At 34.9% G+C, this 18,336-nt stretch overlaps 2 protein-coding genes across 3 annotated transcripts; both read left to right on the forward strand.

The window, feature by feature from the left end:
• The first annotated feature begins 196 nt into the window (after nucleotides 1-196).
• polr2h (RNA polymerase II, I and III subunit H) lies at nucleotides 197-2,761 on the forward strand. Its single transcript, XM_028028291.1, has 6 exons — nucleotides 197-376; nucleotides 953-1,045; nucleotides 1,404-1,487; nucleotides 1,784-1,877; nucleotides 1,983-2,066; nucleotides 2,224-2,761. The coding sequence occupies exons 2-6, from the start codon at nucleotides 973-975 to the stop codon at nucleotides 2,339-2,341; spliced, it is 453 nt and encodes a 150-aa protein (XP_027884092.1). The 5' UTR covers nucleotides 197-376; nucleotides 953-972; the 3' UTR covers nucleotides 2,342-2,761.
• Nucleotides 2,762-4,896: 2,135 nt separating this feature from the next.
• On the forward strand, nucleotides 4,897-14,736 carry mfsd8l1 (major facilitator superfamily domain containing 8-like 1). 2 transcript variants are annotated; one of them, XM_028026889.1, is made up of 13 exons: nucleotides 4,897-5,253; nucleotides 8,171-8,356; nucleotides 8,513-8,575; nucleotides 10,156-10,275; nucleotides 10,432-10,511; nucleotides 10,610-10,970; nucleotides 11,280-11,353; nucleotides 12,135-12,348; nucleotides 12,510-12,632; nucleotides 12,804-12,934; nucleotides 13,431-13,491; nucleotides 13,564-13,637; nucleotides 14,237-14,736. In XM_028026889.1, the coding sequence occupies exons 1-12, from the start codon at nucleotides 5,178-5,180 to the stop codon at nucleotides 13,632-13,634; spliced, it is 1,560 nt and encodes a 519-aa protein (XP_027882690.1). In that variant the 5' UTR covers nucleotides 4,897-5,177; the 3' UTR covers nucleotides 13,635-13,637; nucleotides 14,237-14,736. The 2 variants fall into 2 exon arrangements, with proteins under 2 accessions (XP_027882690.1, XP_027882689.1); XM_028026888.1 differs by having other exon boundaries at nucleotides 4,898-5,253; nucleotides 13,431-13,637.
• Nucleotides 14,737-18,336: the final 3,600 nt, after the last annotated feature.

Genomic DNA, 18,336 nt, shown 5'->3' on the forward strand with positions numbered 1-18,336 from the left:
TCTATTTATTAAAATTAAAACGTGGAATACACTTGTAACATAAAACTACAAACAATAAATAAAATTGTTAAGGTTAATCTAATTTGTCAACATTTAATTACTGTCTATGAGCTGACTGGTTTTTGTGTAATTTTCAATATTTTTGTCATTTTCAATCTCATCAGCTTTTTATATTATTTTCTGTCCGGAAGTACTTCCCGTGTCAAAGGTTGAACACATTGTTCCTCCGCGGGTTATTATGGTTTAGATAGTTATGAATGAAATCGCATTGTGTTAACAAATTTAGTACTTATATTCAACCCTTGGGGCCTTTCAACCACCCGGAGTGGCTGTATTTTTATTGTGCTTATAGTCTATTTCAAGAACAGTGTTTGTGGTAAGTATAAAAAATGGTCTGGGAAGCATGCTAAAATTAGCATTTAGCTTGAACATAGCAGCAGAAGTTGTAGTAATAAATGTATTTGTACGGGAGGCGTAAGGAATACGGAGCTCTGTAAAATAAGATGTTGCAAGTCCAAATATTGGTTGAAAATCTTACATTTAAATCTTATTTTATATGTTATCAACTTTACACACCACGGGTAAGCAAATGCAAAAAAACAAGAGTTGGAGTAAAATTGTCATTCTGCTGAGATCACTAGCTTTGTTCTGTAATAATCTGAGATGTTTGAGGGGATTTTTTAGGCAGACCAACAAATAAGGAATTACAGTAATCATGAAGAGACAAAAGCATGAATGCGGTTTGAGCATCAGTGAAAAATACAATTAATTTTACCCAACACCAGAAACGTAGACTGTACAGTTTTAGGCACCATGATTTTTTGTAAATATCTATTTCATTTTCTGTATGTTTTAAAAGTTGCCGTTGTAAATTGTGTCCTCTTGTTGATGCTGGATATCTGTTATCTCGTGTTTTTATTTTTTGTTTTTTATTTTATTTGATCTCTTCCAGGAAGTCAGACTTAACACAAAATGGCTGGAATTCTGTTTGAAGATATCTTTGATGTAAAAGACATTGATCCAGATGGCAAGAAGTTTGACAGAGGTATGCGAGATGAAATAAAAAACCCTACACAAGAGGGAAATGAAACAAAAGCGCATAATATAAGGCCTACACGACTGCATTATTAATGGGTTTCATGGATTTATTGATCCTGTCTCTGCTTAGTTTTATGAGGGTGCCATGTGTTTTTTTTCTAACCCAGGCAACCATAGCATTAAGCCCATTGACTGGTGATGACAAAACAACATAAAATAAGTAAATACAAATTTCAGGAGGATTGAATAGAAAATCTAAATCTTCTAGAAAACTTAATCGTTTAAAAGTGTGTCTCACTACCACACATATATTTTTAGATAGCATATGTTGTTTACCTGTTGTTGTTTTTTTTGTTTGTCTTAAGTGTCTCGACTACATTGTGAAAGTGAATCTTTCAAGATGGACCTCATCTTGGATGTGAACATTCAGATATATCCTGTTGATCTTGGTAAGATCTTAACTGCTTTTGTCCAAGATGGTTGTTATAAAAACATCTTATTTTGAAATAATGTTATCTAGTTAAATAAAAATCTTTGGAACTGTTTTGCATGTACTTTTTTAATCTGGTGTCAATTGGCGTTTAATAAGGTACAATGGGCTGATTTTGTTTTATTTTTCAATTGCTCAAACTAGATGTGTAAAAAAACATAGGTGTAAAAATTTAATCAAGAGTATACCTATGTCAAGGTATCTGTCAAGACAATAATGTCATCATTCTCTCATTTCATTTTCTATGTCATTAAGGTGACAAGTTCAGACTGGTGATTGCCAGCACATTATATGAGGACGGAACACCAGATGATGGAGAGTACAACCCTCAGGATGATCGACCGTCTCGGTGAGGCATTTTCCACTGCATACATTTCTGCATGTTAATGTCAGTGAGCAACACCATGCTTTTGCAGTTTGAAGTTTGTACTCAGAGTTACATTTGATTTTGTAGGGCAGACCAGTTTGAGTATGTGATGTATGGAAAGGTGTACAAGATTGAAGGCGATGAAACATCAACTGAAGCAGCGACACGTCTGTAAGTAAACTGGTAGTGCAGCATGAGTGAGTGATAGTGACATTAAGTCAAATGAAGTTATTTAGTATGTATAATACAAAACATGACATCCTCATGAAAATATGGCAAATATGTCTGACAAAAAAAAAGTAATTTTATGATGTGCTTATACTTTCAGTTCTGCCTATGTGTCTTATGGAGGTCTGCTTATGAGGCTGCAGGGAGACGCCAACAACCTTCACGGCTTTGAAGTGGACTCCAGGGTCTACCTTCTTATGAAAAAGTTGGCCTTCTGAGCACCGGTCTACTGGCCCACCAACTCACTGCATTCTGCTGTCATCTATCTTTGAAGTCACAGTGAAATTCACATATCTAGGTCTGGAGCAATTTACAGAAGCATAACATGGACTCTATTGGAAAAATACTTTTGGAAATATATTTTCTACGTGTCTTGATTCAAAAAATGCTTCAACAGAGACATAGTACAGACTCAAGACTTTGGCAAAAATGAACCGATACAATCTCATGCTCAAGCAATTGTAAATAAATATTTCTTTTATAAAAACAATGTTTAGCAGATGATCAACCTGGATAATGTTTTGTTTTGTGGCTTGGTGTCCATTTACCAGGGTTTCTACACAGTCTTGATTTCAGGTCTGGATAGAGCTTTTTGTAGTGTATTTTTTTTACAACTAAAAGAAACATTCATAGTACCAGACATTTGCATAAGGATCTTGATCTATTGTGGGGTTTATTCTTTTTTTTTTTCTCAAAACCTGCAGATATTCGCCTCAAACATCATATTTATTTGGATTTTTAACAGCACGACACCAGCGAGACTTGTTGTAATAGTGAGATGAAACATCAAAAATGTTATCGGAGACAACTTCCTCCAATTCAGAAGTTTTGTTCAAGTGGAGGACGGTTGATACAATTTAAGTTCGCATTTACATAATTCATTTTCAGATGTTACATTTTCAGAACAACCATTTTGTTTATTTCATACATAGACAAACAACTCAACTTAAAGATATGTAAGATCGACTTTGAATATTAAGTGGTGTGCCCATGAAAAATTCAAGATGGGGGACAAACTGAAATTCTATGATGCTGGGGACTGCAAATCAAATTAAAGGCAAGAAAAAGCAGCTTTTGTGCACAAACAGAGCTGTGTAAGCCTGTGGTAATGAATGTCACAGGATAGAGAAGAGTTACCAGTGACTCGCACATTAATTAACATGGAATTTTCTGATGCAGTAAAACAGGCCTGCATGCACATCATGTACAACAATATACTCATTTTTTAAAATTAGAAATATTTTAGTTTTTCAGATGGAAATTAGTAAATCACAACATTAGATTCCCCAATTCACACAGCTTCTCACATACATTTTAATGCATTTAATCTAACGTGTTCAAATGGGTCCAATACATTGCTTTACAAAAGTATTCATATCCCTTTGTTTATTTTTACATTCTGAGTTTCACAACAGTACATCTACTTTCAATTGACAACCACATAAAGCAGTTCATAATTTTAAAGAACAAGAAAATGATGTCATTTTTCTCTTTTTTTCTCACACGTATACAATTTTGAAAAGTGTGCAGTGTATTTATATTTAGTTCCCCAGAACCTAATTAGAAGAACCCTTTTCGGCTGCAATTTCAGCTGCAGTTGGTTTTGGGGGCGATCTCACATTGGCTACATAGTGTCTGTGAATGCTATTCTCAACTGGCATTAAGTCTGGATACGGATTGTAGTGTGGATACACTCTTCCTAAAACACTATTGTTGTTTTGAGGATATTTTTAAAGTCACCTCAAGTCTCTACAGGGGTTTTATATCTGTGGTTGTCCATATTTAGATCTATCCATCCTTACAACTTTATCTCGCGCCTGTTTGCTGTGTTCATGAAGGTGTTTGTGCACAACCACTCCCTGAGACATTTTAGACCCACACAGAACAACAAAATATAAATTACACACAATTTGAATTTATTTACTAATTAGGTTGCTTCTGGAAGCATGCTGGTTGCACTTTATGTTTTTGGGGGGCATCAGATTAAATGGGGCAGAATTCATTTGCACACCGCACTTTTCAGACGGTTATTTGAAGAACATTTATTTTCATTCCATTCCATTGCATTAATTTGCAATGGTCAAATTAATTAACATTGCATAATATTGTCATATAAAATCACAATATTATGCAAAAGAAATATATGAAATAAAATGTGAAAAAGTTCAAGCAGGAATACTTTTGCTATAGGCACTGGAAGCACTAATATCAGCCACCTTAAAAAATCCCATAGTATTTTGTTTCTGTTATTTGCTGTATAGTTTTTGAAACAGAAATATTACAATGACTGATGAGCCGTATGTGATGACAAAATTAATTAGATTTCAGAGACAGGGGTGTCAAACTCCAGTCCGGAAGGGCCACTGTCCTGGAGATTTTAGATGTGACACAGGTACAAACACTGGAATGAAATGGCTTAATTACCTCCTCCTTGCGTAGATAAGTTCTCCAGAGCCTTGCTAATGACCTAATTATTCTATTCAGGTGTGGTGCAGCAGAGCCACATCTAAAAGTTGCAGGGCAGTGGCCCTTGAGGACTGGAGTTTGACACCTAAAACATTTTTATATGTTTAACACACTTTTATATTGGTGAATTTTGTCATTTATCAGGTTTTTCAATGGTTACTTTCAGAGACTAGATTCAAATGCATTCAAAATGCATAGGAATGCTTATTTGTGAAAACAGGAATGAAGATTCAGGCTACACTTTCGGATGTCATTAATTTTTGTGCGACCGGAAGTGATGTAATCTGCCAAAAGGCAGATTTATACGTGTTTAGTGGCGTAGGGATTGGTTGCGGTAAGCAGGATCTGTTCTGAGACTTTACAAAATTGTGTCAAGTCGCTTTATGCTTATTAGCTGCTCTGCAAAGCAAAACATAGTGCGCTCCTAGTGGTTTTCTTTCTCCTGTCTTTCGGCTCCCGACAGAGTTAGAATCTCATCTCTGTCGGCGCTAATTGGAAGCACCCGGCACACGGGATTATTTCAGCAGAGCTTCATGTAGAGACGATGATGTCTTGAAAAATCAGTGAAGGAAGATTAAGTCAACCACAATGGACTATCAACGTAAAAAGAAACTGACATTCTCCACCATTGGACTCATTTTTCTTTTTAGCGGTGTGGAATATGGTAAGATGTTGAACTGCTCACTGACACTCTGTAGTATTAGATGGACAATGACATTAGTGTCTGAAAATGAATATATTTTGACTAGTCGTGTGAGTCTTTTAAAAGTCTGCACAGACGCTAGTTGATTATGCCGTTTTGAAAGGTATGGAAGTGGATTTGATCATACATTCCGTTTAAATGCCATGCTTCATCTTCGGTTGCCGTATCACATCTTGGGTATATGTTCAATTTTGCTAAGAGTTTTTATCTCAACCAATAAATGAACAAAAAATGTGTTATTGTTTATACGCTACATACACTCCTAGATTATGAATTTAAAGCACAGCTATGGCTTAAAAAGTTGCAACTCCCCATTTATGCTACCCCCTATTTATAGTTTTAAACAAAATGATGTACAAGACGTCACAAACTGATCAAGTTTAAATTCTCTTTCAAAGAGAGGCGAGTTTAAAAGTTAACAGGACTTTCAATAGTGTTGAATTAAGTAAAAATGCCCCTAAATATCCAGATCGAGATCCCCCCCAAGATGATCCTATTTTTTTATCAGGAAACTTCACCTCTTTGTTGCTTCCTGTAATATTTGAAGAAAATGTTTTGTACTCGAATGTATGGGTTGTCTAAAAAAAATCCCAGAAAGATCTGGAATCTTCGCTCTGGAAAAGTACAGAATTTTGAATTGGAAAATTTGTGGGAACATGGCACATAAGCAGGAAAAACAACATCAAGGCCTTAAAACAAAAGTTTGAGCTCTGGACTTTGCCTGGGCCATTGCAACACTGACGTCTTGCTTTTTCAGTCAGGCGCTTCTAGCTTCTTCTAGCCCTTCCTACATTGTCTTGCTGCATGGCCCAATTTGGCTTTAGCTGTTACACACATGTTAAAAAGACAGGAAAAGATGCCCAAATATTGTGGCTAAAAAACAATGTAAATGCATGTTCTAATATCTAACGATTGGTAAAAGAACTTTATGTACATCTGTATTACTTGGCTTTTACAAAATTTGTCACTAATGTTAAATATGTTGTATCAGATGCTACTAGCCTTCTGTTATGGAATCAATATGGCTGGGTTACAGGTTTCTAAAAACACAAATGGACTTTGTCTAGTCTTTGTGAAACTCTAAACTCTTTAAAGTGAATAAGCAATTTCAAAGTCCTCAGTTCATATATAACAAGGAATGTACAAGTAAAAGCCAGAGGTAAATGTAGAAATGTTCTTAAGTTCTTTAGGTAGATGAAGTTGATCCAGATGACTTGATTTCTTCACAGAAATGTCAGAATTTGAGTCAACAAGATACTACTTTTTGGAATATTTTTACAGATAATTAAAAAAAACAAAACATGAATTGCTTGATGACAAATGGCTGTCCCAGAATTTCTCAGCACAAATTTAGGCCATTGGTTGCCAAATTGTTCACCTTCCAACCCTCAAAATAACAGTGAAGAATCGGAATATGGGTTGAGGGAAATTATGTCATAATATAATTGGGAATATTATGCTGTCTATCAATTGGAATAAATGTCTATTCATTACACTTACAAGAACAAATATTGGATTCCAAATAGCTCTTATGATAAACCCTCATATGCTTTTACTGAGAAGAGATTATATTCCCTATATATGTATATATAGTATAGCCCTTGGTCAGTTAAGCAGGAATTTATTGACATCAACTGCAAATATATTGCTTTTTGTTTTCTATCTCTGCACTATGCATTGTTTGCATTAATATGGTTTATCAATATAATTTCTGTCATGTAGTTTGGTTTTGGAAAAGTATTGCAAGACCCCACACTGGCTGATTCTTGGTACTCTTATTTTGAACTGCTTACCTAGAAACTTAAACATGGACTATATTTATTAGCCAAGAATAGTGACTTCTAAGGAAAAATCATACAGTTAGTAACTGAGAGGCTAAAGCAGGCTAATATTGAGCTTCACAATTAGCTTTCTCTGAAAAAGGCTTTATGCCTGAAAAATCAAAAGATTATGTCTCTTCCACAAAAAGAAATGCTAAAATTTTATTTAAGATCACATTTAAGATTTTTTTTTTATTAGTAGTCAAAGTATGTGGTCATTGTTTAAATTGCTAAATGAGATTTAACAGAATATTTAATGTCTATTTATATTTTTTAAGGCTGGCTTTATTGGCTGTTTTTAGGATAAGTCTTATGATAAGAGCTGTTTTGCAATCAGAGTTTAGTAAAATCAATGACATCCCAATTTTGGCATTGGCAAATATTCATGTCCATGTTGATGACTGTGTTAGAAAACTCACACAGTTATCTTTCTCCAAGTGACAAAACAGGCATTACCCAGATTTCAAGAGGGCTTGAGTAATCGCTTCCTCTATTCCATTGTTTCTCAGCATGATTTATTGAGCGTCACCTGACTTTGCCATTGAGTTTAGATTGCATTTACCTTGGTTTATCCTTTGTCTGAGTGATAATCCAGATGGACATTGATGGAGAACAAGAACCTCTTCTTTTTGGAAAGTTTGACTGCAGTTCCCTCAGCGGAATATAAATTGATAAGATTTAATGTTGCTACATAATGACATCAACCATACAGTTATTTTATCCCCACCTCTTTTTTCTGTAGATTTTCAGTAAAGCAGAACTGATAGTTTTCACACAAGACTTGATTTTTTTACTTTTTTGGGGGGAAAGTTGATCTGCAGGTATCTGTAAAGCCTGTTAAGTTCTTTAAGATTATCGAGATAAGTATTTAAATTTGTAAGTTTAACTTTACAAATTTAAAGAACACTTTCAAATTAACAAAGTTATAATGTTATATTTTGAAAACCAGCAATACTTCATTTTGTGCTGATCAAATAAAATGCTTTGCCTTTTTACAGCAGGAAGTCAAATTAAAATGTACATATTTACATATAAAAACCTCTTTTCTTTGTTTTCAGCTGTTATATTACCCACAATATGGAGATATCTCCAGACTTTAGAGGCACCGCCTTATTTCCTGGGTTTGGCCCTGTCAGCCTTCAGTCTGAGTGGGCTCTTGTCTGGACCACTGTTTGGATATTGGTCTGACCGGACACAGACAACAAAGAAAATCATTTTGCTTTGTAACATTTTTGAGATAATTGGTAAGTCTTCAATTCCCCATGTTATACTCATTGTTCTTGCCTACAAATATTATTATCTTCAGTTGTCTCCAACCTTTCTGTAAAAAAGGGTTGGAGACAAAAACTAACCAACAAAAACTACTACATACATGATTTGTTAACATTTGTCTTTTGCAGGTAATTTTATGTATTTCATGGGCTACTCAAAGTGGCTTTTACTGTCAAGTAGGCTGCTAGCTGGTAAGTCATCCTTCACAATGATGCCTATTAAAAAATAGCACTGCTATAAATCAGTTTTATAATTTATGATGATGTAAGCCAACACTTTATTAACCTTTGAAAATTTATAGCACTCGTTGTAGATGAGATAATGGACATAATTTGTAAACATTGCCACCTCATTACGTTATTGGCCTTAGTAGAATCTAAATGGGTGTAAAAGAAAAAGTATTTTCCCATTTATGTTTTTCTTTAAGTCTTTGGCCAAGTGATAACCTAAGTAAATACAAAATGCAGTTTTTGGGATTTCATTTATCTGGAGAACAGAACTAATCAAACCTTCAGTTTATCCTGGCCCTTTGTAAAGAAAAAGTAATCAAAGCCCTTGTTAAATCATGAATTAACTGTGGGGTGATTGTGGACACGATGGTAGGAGGTTGCTGGTTTGAGCCTCCATTTCATCCACATTCATTTTGTCTTTGGGAAAGACACTTTTCCCATCTTGCCTGCTGGTGGTGGTCAGAGGCAGCCACTCTTCTGTTGGATTACCCCAGGGCAGTTGGTGCTATAATGTGGCTTACCACCATCAGCATGTCTATGATTGGTTGAATTAATCTCTTTGGGGTCCTCTAAACCTGATAAATTGCCATACACGTATACAGGCAATTTAACATGAACTTCCAATTTTTTGTTCAGCAGAAATTTTTCGATGGTTTAAGACAGGGGTGTCGAACTCCAGTCCTCAAGGGCTGGTGTCCTGCAACTTTGAACTGTGCCTCTGCTGCACCACACTTGAATAGAATAATTAGGTCATTAAGGCTCTGGAGAACTAATCTACACAAGAAGGAGGTAATTAAGCCATTTCATTCCAGTGTTTTGTACCTATGGTACATCTAAAAGCTGCAGGACAACGGCCCTTGAGGACTGGAGTTTGACACCTGTGGATTAAGACCTCAACAATTTGCCGTCATTGAGGGGACCATAAACCTTTCTCTGTAGTAGAAAAACTGAAGAAGAATGTCCAACCATCAATGTCTGACCTTATGCTCAAGTGCAACTGCAGTTAGTGATCCAGAGCACATCACAAAGTCAACTTCTGAATTACTGAAGACCACACAAAAGACACAGTCAAGAGTTGATATATGGAATGCATCCACACATCATGCCAAAATCAGTGTTGGGTGGAATTTGTCTGTTGTTCCTAACTTTATAAGCTTCTGTAATGCTGGCTTTGTTTTGGTTATGTTTTACTATTGAAGCTTGGCATAGGCTCCTTTAAAAATGGTGCATTTGTGTGGATTTTTAGACACTTACCCTGACTTTACCATTGATCCCTAATAAACTTTTTAAATGAACTTGGACAAACTTCATTCAATGACTTGTTCATTTTCAGTGTATGTGTTTTATATTTTGAGTTTAATGTAAGATGGTAATATGCCAAGCTGCGCAGGTTTGATTCTAGATTTTCTTAGTGGAAAAACTGAAATGTTCTTAGTAATGTGACCACTTTCCCTCAAATCAAATTGCACATTTTGTGTTTTCATTTGTAACTCGTACCAAATCACAAAAGCATGAGATTCTTTTTCTCAATTTTTCATCAGGCATTGGTACAGGTGCTGGCTCATCAATTTTTGGCTTCCTGACCAGAAGCACTGCTTCAGAGGACCGGGCCACTGTATTTGCTGCTGTCATGGCTTGTAGACAGGCTGGCCTTCTAATTGGTTTGTGCTTCTGTATTCTGCTATTATCATATTAATAAAAAGATTATTTTATTGCAATCTTTCAAAAATGTTTAAATCATATCAAGGACGGTGTTTAATCTGATTCCACTTACCCAGAATCTGTCAAAGTGAAAATTTTACCTTGTTTCTACTTAGGTCCTGCATTCAACATCTTTCTGAGACTCTGTGACTTCCATATTGGTCCTTTTATTGTCAACAAATATACTGCACCAGGGGTAAGGATGCAAAAAAAATCCAAATTGTAATGTAAACTGATCACAAGCTCCCAGATGCCTGACTAAGGACTAACAATTCTCCTTTGTGCTCATTCCAGCTGTTTATGTTTCTATTGTGGATGCTCCTTCAACTGGCAGTGGTCTTCATGTACTGGGACTTGCCACCTACGGAAAGAAGGAAGACTGATAGCATTTCAGAACGCCATGAAGAAGAGAACGTACATGGACTTGGCGAAGAAAACAACGAAGAAGAAGTCGAGGAGGAGATTGTGCCGCTAATGACCTCCCAGGAGCTTGTGGGCTCCTACGGCTCTATGATGACATCCAGCCAGTGCAGAAGCCACAGACCGGATGAATCCAGCAACTCGCCCCGTCATAGTAATTCGCCACTTGAATCTCCTGTGGGAACGCCAACCGATGAGCTTCAGAGTTCTTTCAAGAATTCCAGCACATGCCAAGGTAACTGTTTGATGGAGTATGTATTTCATTGGCTGAAATAATTTATTTTATTTATTATCTGTTCAATAAAAATCTTAAATTCATTTGCTGTAAAGTATCAAAAAATGTTTGCTTGATCTCTAGGGATAAGTATTGACATTATTTAACAATATATGACTGCAGATTTAGTTTGTAATTTTTAAAGTGATCTTAACCACTTTGTAGGTCATTGCGTATTAATATTTGTTGTAGCTTTTGAAGAAAGGCATATCAAAGTTCTTGAAATTTGGTTTTCCTGTAACTTTGTTCTGTCTGCTGTTTTTGTACCAGAATTCCTGAGAGAAGAAGTGGTTGTGCTGTTGGCTGCTCAGTTCATCACCCTTTTCAATCAGACTGCACTGGAGGTATACTTGTATACAACGGTCATGTGACTTTAGCAAATGAAAAGCAAACTTGACTTTCATTTGACTAGTTCACTTTGGACCACAGCATTGGTCAACTTCTTTTTCTTTACACCTATGCAAGACTTTTCTGATGTCATCTGTGATTCTGGAGTTGCTTAAAACAAGGAATTGTTTGAGTTGTACTCTGTGTCTTGTGTATGTTAAAAGAAACTCTTGATGAACTGACCCCAGCTGCAGTTCAGATGTCTTAAATCTCAAAACAATTTATTTAGTTTTGCCTCACAATTTGCTCATGGCTGCTCTTATCGCTGCTGTTTGTACACATTTTTCCAACCACACTTTTTCCTTCCACTCAACTCTTTATCAAGATATATGGAAGAAACCCTCTGTTAAAATCACATTTAAGAGTTATCTTTTATGGCTCATTTGGGAATAACATTAATATAAGCAATAATTAACAACATTAGCAAGCATAATCAGTTGAAACCTTTCAGTGTATAATTAATCTGTATAATGCAAGCGTTTTAATTTTGAGTGAAGGAATTACTACAAATGTATTTTTTGCATGATATTATACTCATTTAAGATGATGTAAATTCATAAAAACACAGCTTAGTAAACGGCATCGTAAACTTTGATTTACTGTCCATTTTAATTTGAATAAAGATGAACTTATAGGAATCAAATAAAAACAGTAATGATATCAATACCTTTTACTTGCAAATTTTTTAGACAAATTTTCCTGAAACAATTTTTTCCTTTTTTTTTTTTTCTTCTCCAGACTATGGTGACACCATTAACCCAGAAATATTTTGACTTTAAAGAGCTGGAAAACAGTGTGATGTACTGCCTCGGAGGTGTGGTGGTGATTGCCGGCTTCCTGCTTGTGCACTGGCTAAGCCGGCACTTCACAGAGCGGGTGGTCTTCACCATTGGTTTGACCTTTTGCAACATCTCCTGCATCTGGTGCCTCATCTTTCTCGCTAATCCGTTAGGTCAGTTTCAGCTTGTTGTACTTGTATGCATACTGGATGATGCTTCAAATCAAGTCCAGAATTTAGTTTTAGTTAATCATTTAAATTAATACCATAAACTTTGAGGAGCATCAGAAATGCTGTCACTAATTTTGATCCTACTCTTTTTCTTTTTTCTGTAGGTAGTTTTTCATGGCAGCTGACTGAGTTCATCATCGGAGTTTTTCTGCAGGCCCTGGGTTTACCTTTTGTAGCTGTGGCCCAGGTTTCCCTCTTCTCCAAAGTTACATCAGAGAGAACCCAAGGCGAGTAACACCGCCATCTAATGGATGCATAAATATCTGCTTCTCTTTGGATTTATGTCTCCTTCCTACTTACCTGGCTGCTCCCCAGAAGCTCAATCATGTTCATCAGTAAAAGATGAATAAGTTTAACTCCCTTTTTGCTGAAGTGAGCGTTTGTCACTGTCTCTACAGGCTTTAGTCAGGGAGTGCGTCGCTCAGTTGGGGGTCTAGCCACCATTCTGGGCCCTCTATGGGGAGGCGGTCTGACTGAGAACATGTATATAATGGTGGGTGTAATGGTGGCACTTCTGATCCTGCTTACGGTAGGTAAAAAATAATAAAATTGTACTAAGTTCTGAACATGAAGCATTGAAAATATCTCCAGCTTATGAGTTTGAAATTTAGTTCCATAATATCAAATATTCTAATTACAAAGACAAACTTGACCATTTTATTTGCATGCTCCATCTACCTTAACTGAATGTTTTTATTCTTCATCATTAAAAACGTGCAGCTTTTTACACCCCAAATGAAGATCTTATTTTAAGCATCATTATGTGTGTGGTTTCGTGATGGTGGATTTTATAATTGTCAGTCTATTTTGCATTAAGCATTTAAGAATAAATTACACAAAACTAGCTCTTATATTGGTGAATGGTAAATTAGTACTTCAAATAGGACCAGTAAGAACTTCTCTATGTATTCAGTCTGGTTATCTTGCAATAACATGCAACATTTTCATTTGGCCTTGTTGGTCACTTAAATCTTTTATATATATTCTTTTAATTAATCCAGATGACTTATTTGCACTTTCTACAGATTATGCTGGCTTTCTCATACAACCGGCTGGTGGAGCCAACAGTGGAACACACGGAAAGTTCGGAAAGCTCGGAACACGCGGAAAGCTCGGAACACGCGGAAAGCTCGGAACACGCGGAAAGCTCGGAACACGCGGAAAGCTCGGAACACGCGGAAAGCTCGGAACACGCGGAAAGTTCACAGCACGGCAGCAGCAGCAGTTGAAAGGTAAAGTAACTTTAAGTCTCTATTGCTCATTTCCCAAAAAGGATAAACTATTGTGCACAAAGCGGTGATCCTTATTAAAAGTTCTTTAGAACAAAATAATTGTGTTCTTACATATTTAAAACAAATAAAAATATTTGAATAAATCAAAATAATTGTACAGGAGATATTTTCCACAGACATATTGATCTAAATAGTTTTATTCAATGAATAAAGGGCTGCTTGTGAAACTGGTTTGAAAACTTTTTGTTTTCTCAGGAATTCAGGTTCTAATTGTATTGTGAATCTTTGTTTTATACATTTTATAAACACTTTATTTGCTAAGAAAAATCAGTGTAATTTCAAATTCAGTACAGACTTGGATGAGTATTTTCCAGTTTTTTATTTTCTGTATTTTTAAAAATTAAACCAACAGTTTGAAGTTTAAGAAAACAAAAACATATTTAATAAAATGAAATAGTTTATGGAACTACTGCAATTTTATTATTTTAACTTGAATGAATTTATTCTTGTTACCTGTACAGCCTTCGTGGACACTGTGGAAACACTGCTTTCACAGATTTTCTGATTCTCTCCTTTTTTTTCTTCCTTTTTTTTGTCAGAACATGGTATAAGTATCTTGACCAGCATCTTTAGTCTGGGTTGGGACCAGTTCGTAAGGTGACATCTCGCTAAAGAAGCAGTTAGCCAACTGAAACCTGGATTTTAGTGGCTGTCCATTTGAAGAGGTCTAATTGTAACTACTTGATTAAATGTTTATTTTTGTACATTTTATTAAATTATAAATAGTTTTCCAATTAGTATCTTACTGGCTGTAGTAAATTAAACACTAACCTATGCAACGTGCATCATTTTAGACACTTGTTCTGGTGGGGAAATACAAAGGAAACAAAACTAACAAATTGTATGTACTAAATATATGATACCACAGTTAATGTCAAATTTGGAGTACACTTTGTGGTGTTTGTTCATTCGCTCTGCCATTATTGGAAAAGTGTTGTTTTTTTGTCACTAATATTACATGTCTGTTCCTCTATGTCTGCATTTTTTTTCCCCCCCCTGATTAGAATGTTCTGAATAAAATTTTTACACTTTAAGTACACACTACTTCTTCCATGTGTTTAATGTAGTGCTTGCTTTTAACACGAGTGGGCGCCCTTAGTCTTTATTCTGTTCGTCATCCTCATTAATACTGAAACCCGCATGCGGGGAGGCCGCAGCCAGGGAAGTGTGTCTTGTTAATCACTCATTTGTAGAACATGAGCTCTACTGACGCCGTCGGAACATGTATAAAATCTAATTGTCATTTTCATAGACGTTACTGTAGATGAAATAAAGATTTCATTGGGTTTTACATGCACAAAAAAGAGAAAATATTAGTGACGCAAATTTTTTTAAAATTATAATTTATTATGGTTTACTTGACCTGTTGTAAGCATATGGTTGTCTTTGGTTAGATTGTTTTTTTCCATATATAAAAAAAGAAGAAAGTGTCTATTCCATCCTCTTTTTAATTATTTATCCAAGAACAGTGTTTTCCTGGGTAAATAACTGTATATTAGTTTTATTTTTATGTCTTTTATATTTAGAGATTTTATATTTTATAATTTTTTTTAATTGATTACAGATCACATCGAAGAAGAAAAAAATGCTTTACTAAAAATATGTCTGACAGAATTCCTGAGTTAATTTCTAGAAAATTATTTTTAAAACAAAATAACCTTATTATACCACTTGTAGTGTATGGACCACACATTTTTAAAAACCTGTTAAAATTATGACTGGTGTTGAACTGAAGTGACCTTAAAGTGTTAATTTTTAAAATTGTTTAGAGAAAAAGTAATTTTAGTTGCCATTATTTGGTTACTTGAGGTTGCCCAGAATGTGCTTGCATTTCCAGTTAACGTTAATTTTTTTTGTTTTTATATTGTCCAGCAATAAAAAAAGTACAATTTGACCATTAGAATTTTAAAATGTGACCTATTCATGTATACATTTATTTTAATAAAAATTTTAAATAAATGGAATAAACTAAACAATACATGGTAAAAGGGATCAATGGTTTTACTATTTCACAAACCTAAAATTATGACTTGCAAAACCCCATTATCTATTTTTGCTTTTCTTAAAATAGATTTTGGAAATAAAAAAAGAATATTGATGCAATGAAACAATTAATAGTTTTCCTAAATATCCCAAAAATGAATAATTTCAATAGAATTGATTTTCAGTTTCTATCCATTTTATTTTATTTTTTTCAAAATTAAAAAGTCCTCAATGTTTAAGTAATATTTCTATTATTATTAATTAATTTTATTAATTTTTTTTAAAGAGCCATTAAAGCTCAAATATTGGTAATTTCTTGTGAATTGCTTGTAGGGGCATTGCACCTTGATGCACAATGACTCAACACCAATATAATTAAGGAGGCAAAAATGTTATAAAATTATAGAGAAAAAAAAAAGTTCACCAATGAAGAAATTAATTTTCTTTAAGCATAAATGGACCACAAGCTTATAGGAGAAGTGTACCTTATAGAGGATGTTGGAAGCTTTGAAGACTGTGGGTTTGGACCCATCAGGGGTCGCTGTGACGTCGCTATCAAAAAATAGGATAAAGTGTGCTGTGCTTATGATAAAACATTGTGTCCATGGTGGCAAAGAGGCGTAGCTCGTCACTGTGAACTCTGGTTGAACCTGTTTCCACGTTGGGCGGGGCAAGTGCAGAGATGTTACGACACAGGGCCAGTAACAGAGATATTTTAGGGTTTTCCTTTTTAAAAAAAAAAAAAAACTTAACTAAGACCCTGTGCTCATCACACAACAGAATCCCAAAACACAGTTGGCCTGGAGCAACACTCTGACCGACGATTGACCCCCCATATCAGGCTTGAAAGTGCAGAACACGTCATGTGTCATAACAGTTTTTCTGGGTAAATTTGGCAAGCAGGCTCCTCCTCTTTCCTCTCCAATCACAATCCTATGGTACCAAATTCCACTATGATGATGGACGCGTGAACTTTTGGTGAACTCTGTTTTACCTCGAGTAGACAGGGCAGCGAGGGCTTGCTGAGTTTAGTGGGACTTCAGTGTTTGTTATTTTTATTTATTTATTTTTTTTCAACTCCCCAGGCTCAAATGCTGATTGATCTCCTGAAACTGGGTTGGCATAGTCTGGAGAGGGTGCCCAAGACTGGAATTTCTTTGAAGCATTAAGGCTTACTTTGTACAAGTAGTTTTTTTTTTTTTTGTGGATGCCAACAAAATCTGACATGACCTAAAAGCTTTTATTAAATTAATTTTAAAGAACATTTCCATCCGAGAAAAAAGAAAAAATCTGTATGACCAAGCAGCAAGCCAGCTAAGGGAATTAAAATGATCGCATTACAAAAATGCTTGCCCCAAATTGGATGTCTTTTTATTCAAAATGTTTTTTTTGTTTCAGATATTGAGCAAAATTACTTTTGACTAACATTTAATCATACATGCACACAACAATCTGAAGCCACCTGGTTTTTATGTTCAGTGAGATACATGAGACTAAAGTATCCGTCTGAGATACAGTAATCAAGTCACCCAAGACTGTAAATTCACATTTCCATTTATTCATTATTTTATCACAGAATCAGAAATGAGATGCATATACATAAAAATTTTGTGTGAGGGGATCACTTCAGGGAAGCCATTTAAAAATATATATAGTTGCTAGGTTTCTTAAGAACAATACAATCTAGGTATTGGCAGTTTCATGGCTCTTTGAAGATGAAAACTAGTTTCTGAACAACTTGGCACATCATACAATATTCTTAAAGTAATTCTAGTTACCTCAAAGTAAATGCAGACAGACGTGCTCAGGCTTAAACACTTAAATAAAAACGGAAATGTATTACTCTATTCACTAAAGGTAAACGGTAAAAATCATTGCTTTGCCAAAAACTTTAACCAAAAACAAGAATCCAGTCACCAAGATTAATACAAAAAATGCCAAACTAATATAATAAAAATTATTAAAGAGTTATTAGTTGGGAATAAGTGTCAAATGTAGAAGGGAGAAAATGTATTCTCAATAGTAATTAAGTTTAGTTTAATCACTTTATTGGTCTCCATGGGGCAATTAAAAGGTGCAGAGAGCATAATGTAAAATGACAGAACAAGAATGACGAAACACCACTGACAGATTTAACAAATGTAAAAACATTCAAAATCTAGGAGCCTGACCTAGGAAAATATGCTTTACCTATAAAAATATAACTTAAAATTGCATTGTTTATGATTAAATCCAAAAAGGTGCTAAGAAATTAATTGAAATTGCCTAATTTTAATAATGTAACAGATTAAACAAAAATCAAATTTGCCAAACTATTTAAAAAGATAAAGTAAATGACACTACATCATTCATGTGACATGATGCACTTTTTTCATTGAATGAAAACTTGATAAAGGTTGGGGACATCAGATTTGATGGATAAATGCATACAATTTAATTAAATTAATTAATGTCTCTAATATTTGTCTCTAAAATAGGAGAGTCTGCAAGTCAGACCTCAAACAAAACTGGAAATTGATATTGGTAAGAAAAAGCCTGATAGGGGCAGTGATGCTTTTGAAGTAACTTCTATACAGTGAAGAATCTTAGAAACAATCTCCTCTAAAAATATTTGAATTGCCACCATGGGCATAAAATATTTAGTTTTTGCTCTGGT

The sequence above is a fragment of the Xiphophorus couchianus genome, chromosome 9 (assembly GCF_001444195.1).
Source record: "Xiphophorus couchianus chromosome 9, X_couchianus-1.0, whole genome shotgun sequence".
NCBI lineage: Eukaryota > Metazoa > Chordata > Actinopteri > Cyprinodontiformes > Poeciliidae > Xiphophorus > Xiphophorus couchianus.

Coding starts and splice junctions, on each gene's coding strand:
- mfsd8l1 (XM_028026888.1), top strand. CDS start 5,178: ATGGACTATCAACGTAAAAAGAAACTGACATTCTCCACCATTGGACTC. Junction 8,357..8,512: donor TAACATTTTTGAGATAATTG/GTAAGTCTTCAA, acceptor TGTCTTTTGCAG/GTAATTTTATGTATTTCATG. Junction 12,633..12,803: donor TACATCAGAGAGAACCCAAG/GCGAGTAACACC, acceptor CTGTCTCTACAG/GCTTTAGTCAGGGAGTGCGT.
- polr2h (XM_028028291.1), top strand. CDS start 973: ATGGCTGGAATTCTGTTTGAAGATATCTTTGATGTAAAAGACATTGAT. Junction 1,046..1,403: donor TGGCAAGAAGTTTGACAGAG/GTATGCGAGATG, acceptor GTTTGTCTTAAG/TGTCTCGACTACATTGTGAA. Junction 2,067..2,223: donor ACTGAAGCAGCGACACGTCT/GTAAGTAAACTG, acceptor TTATACTTTCAG/TTCTGCCTATGTGTCTTATG.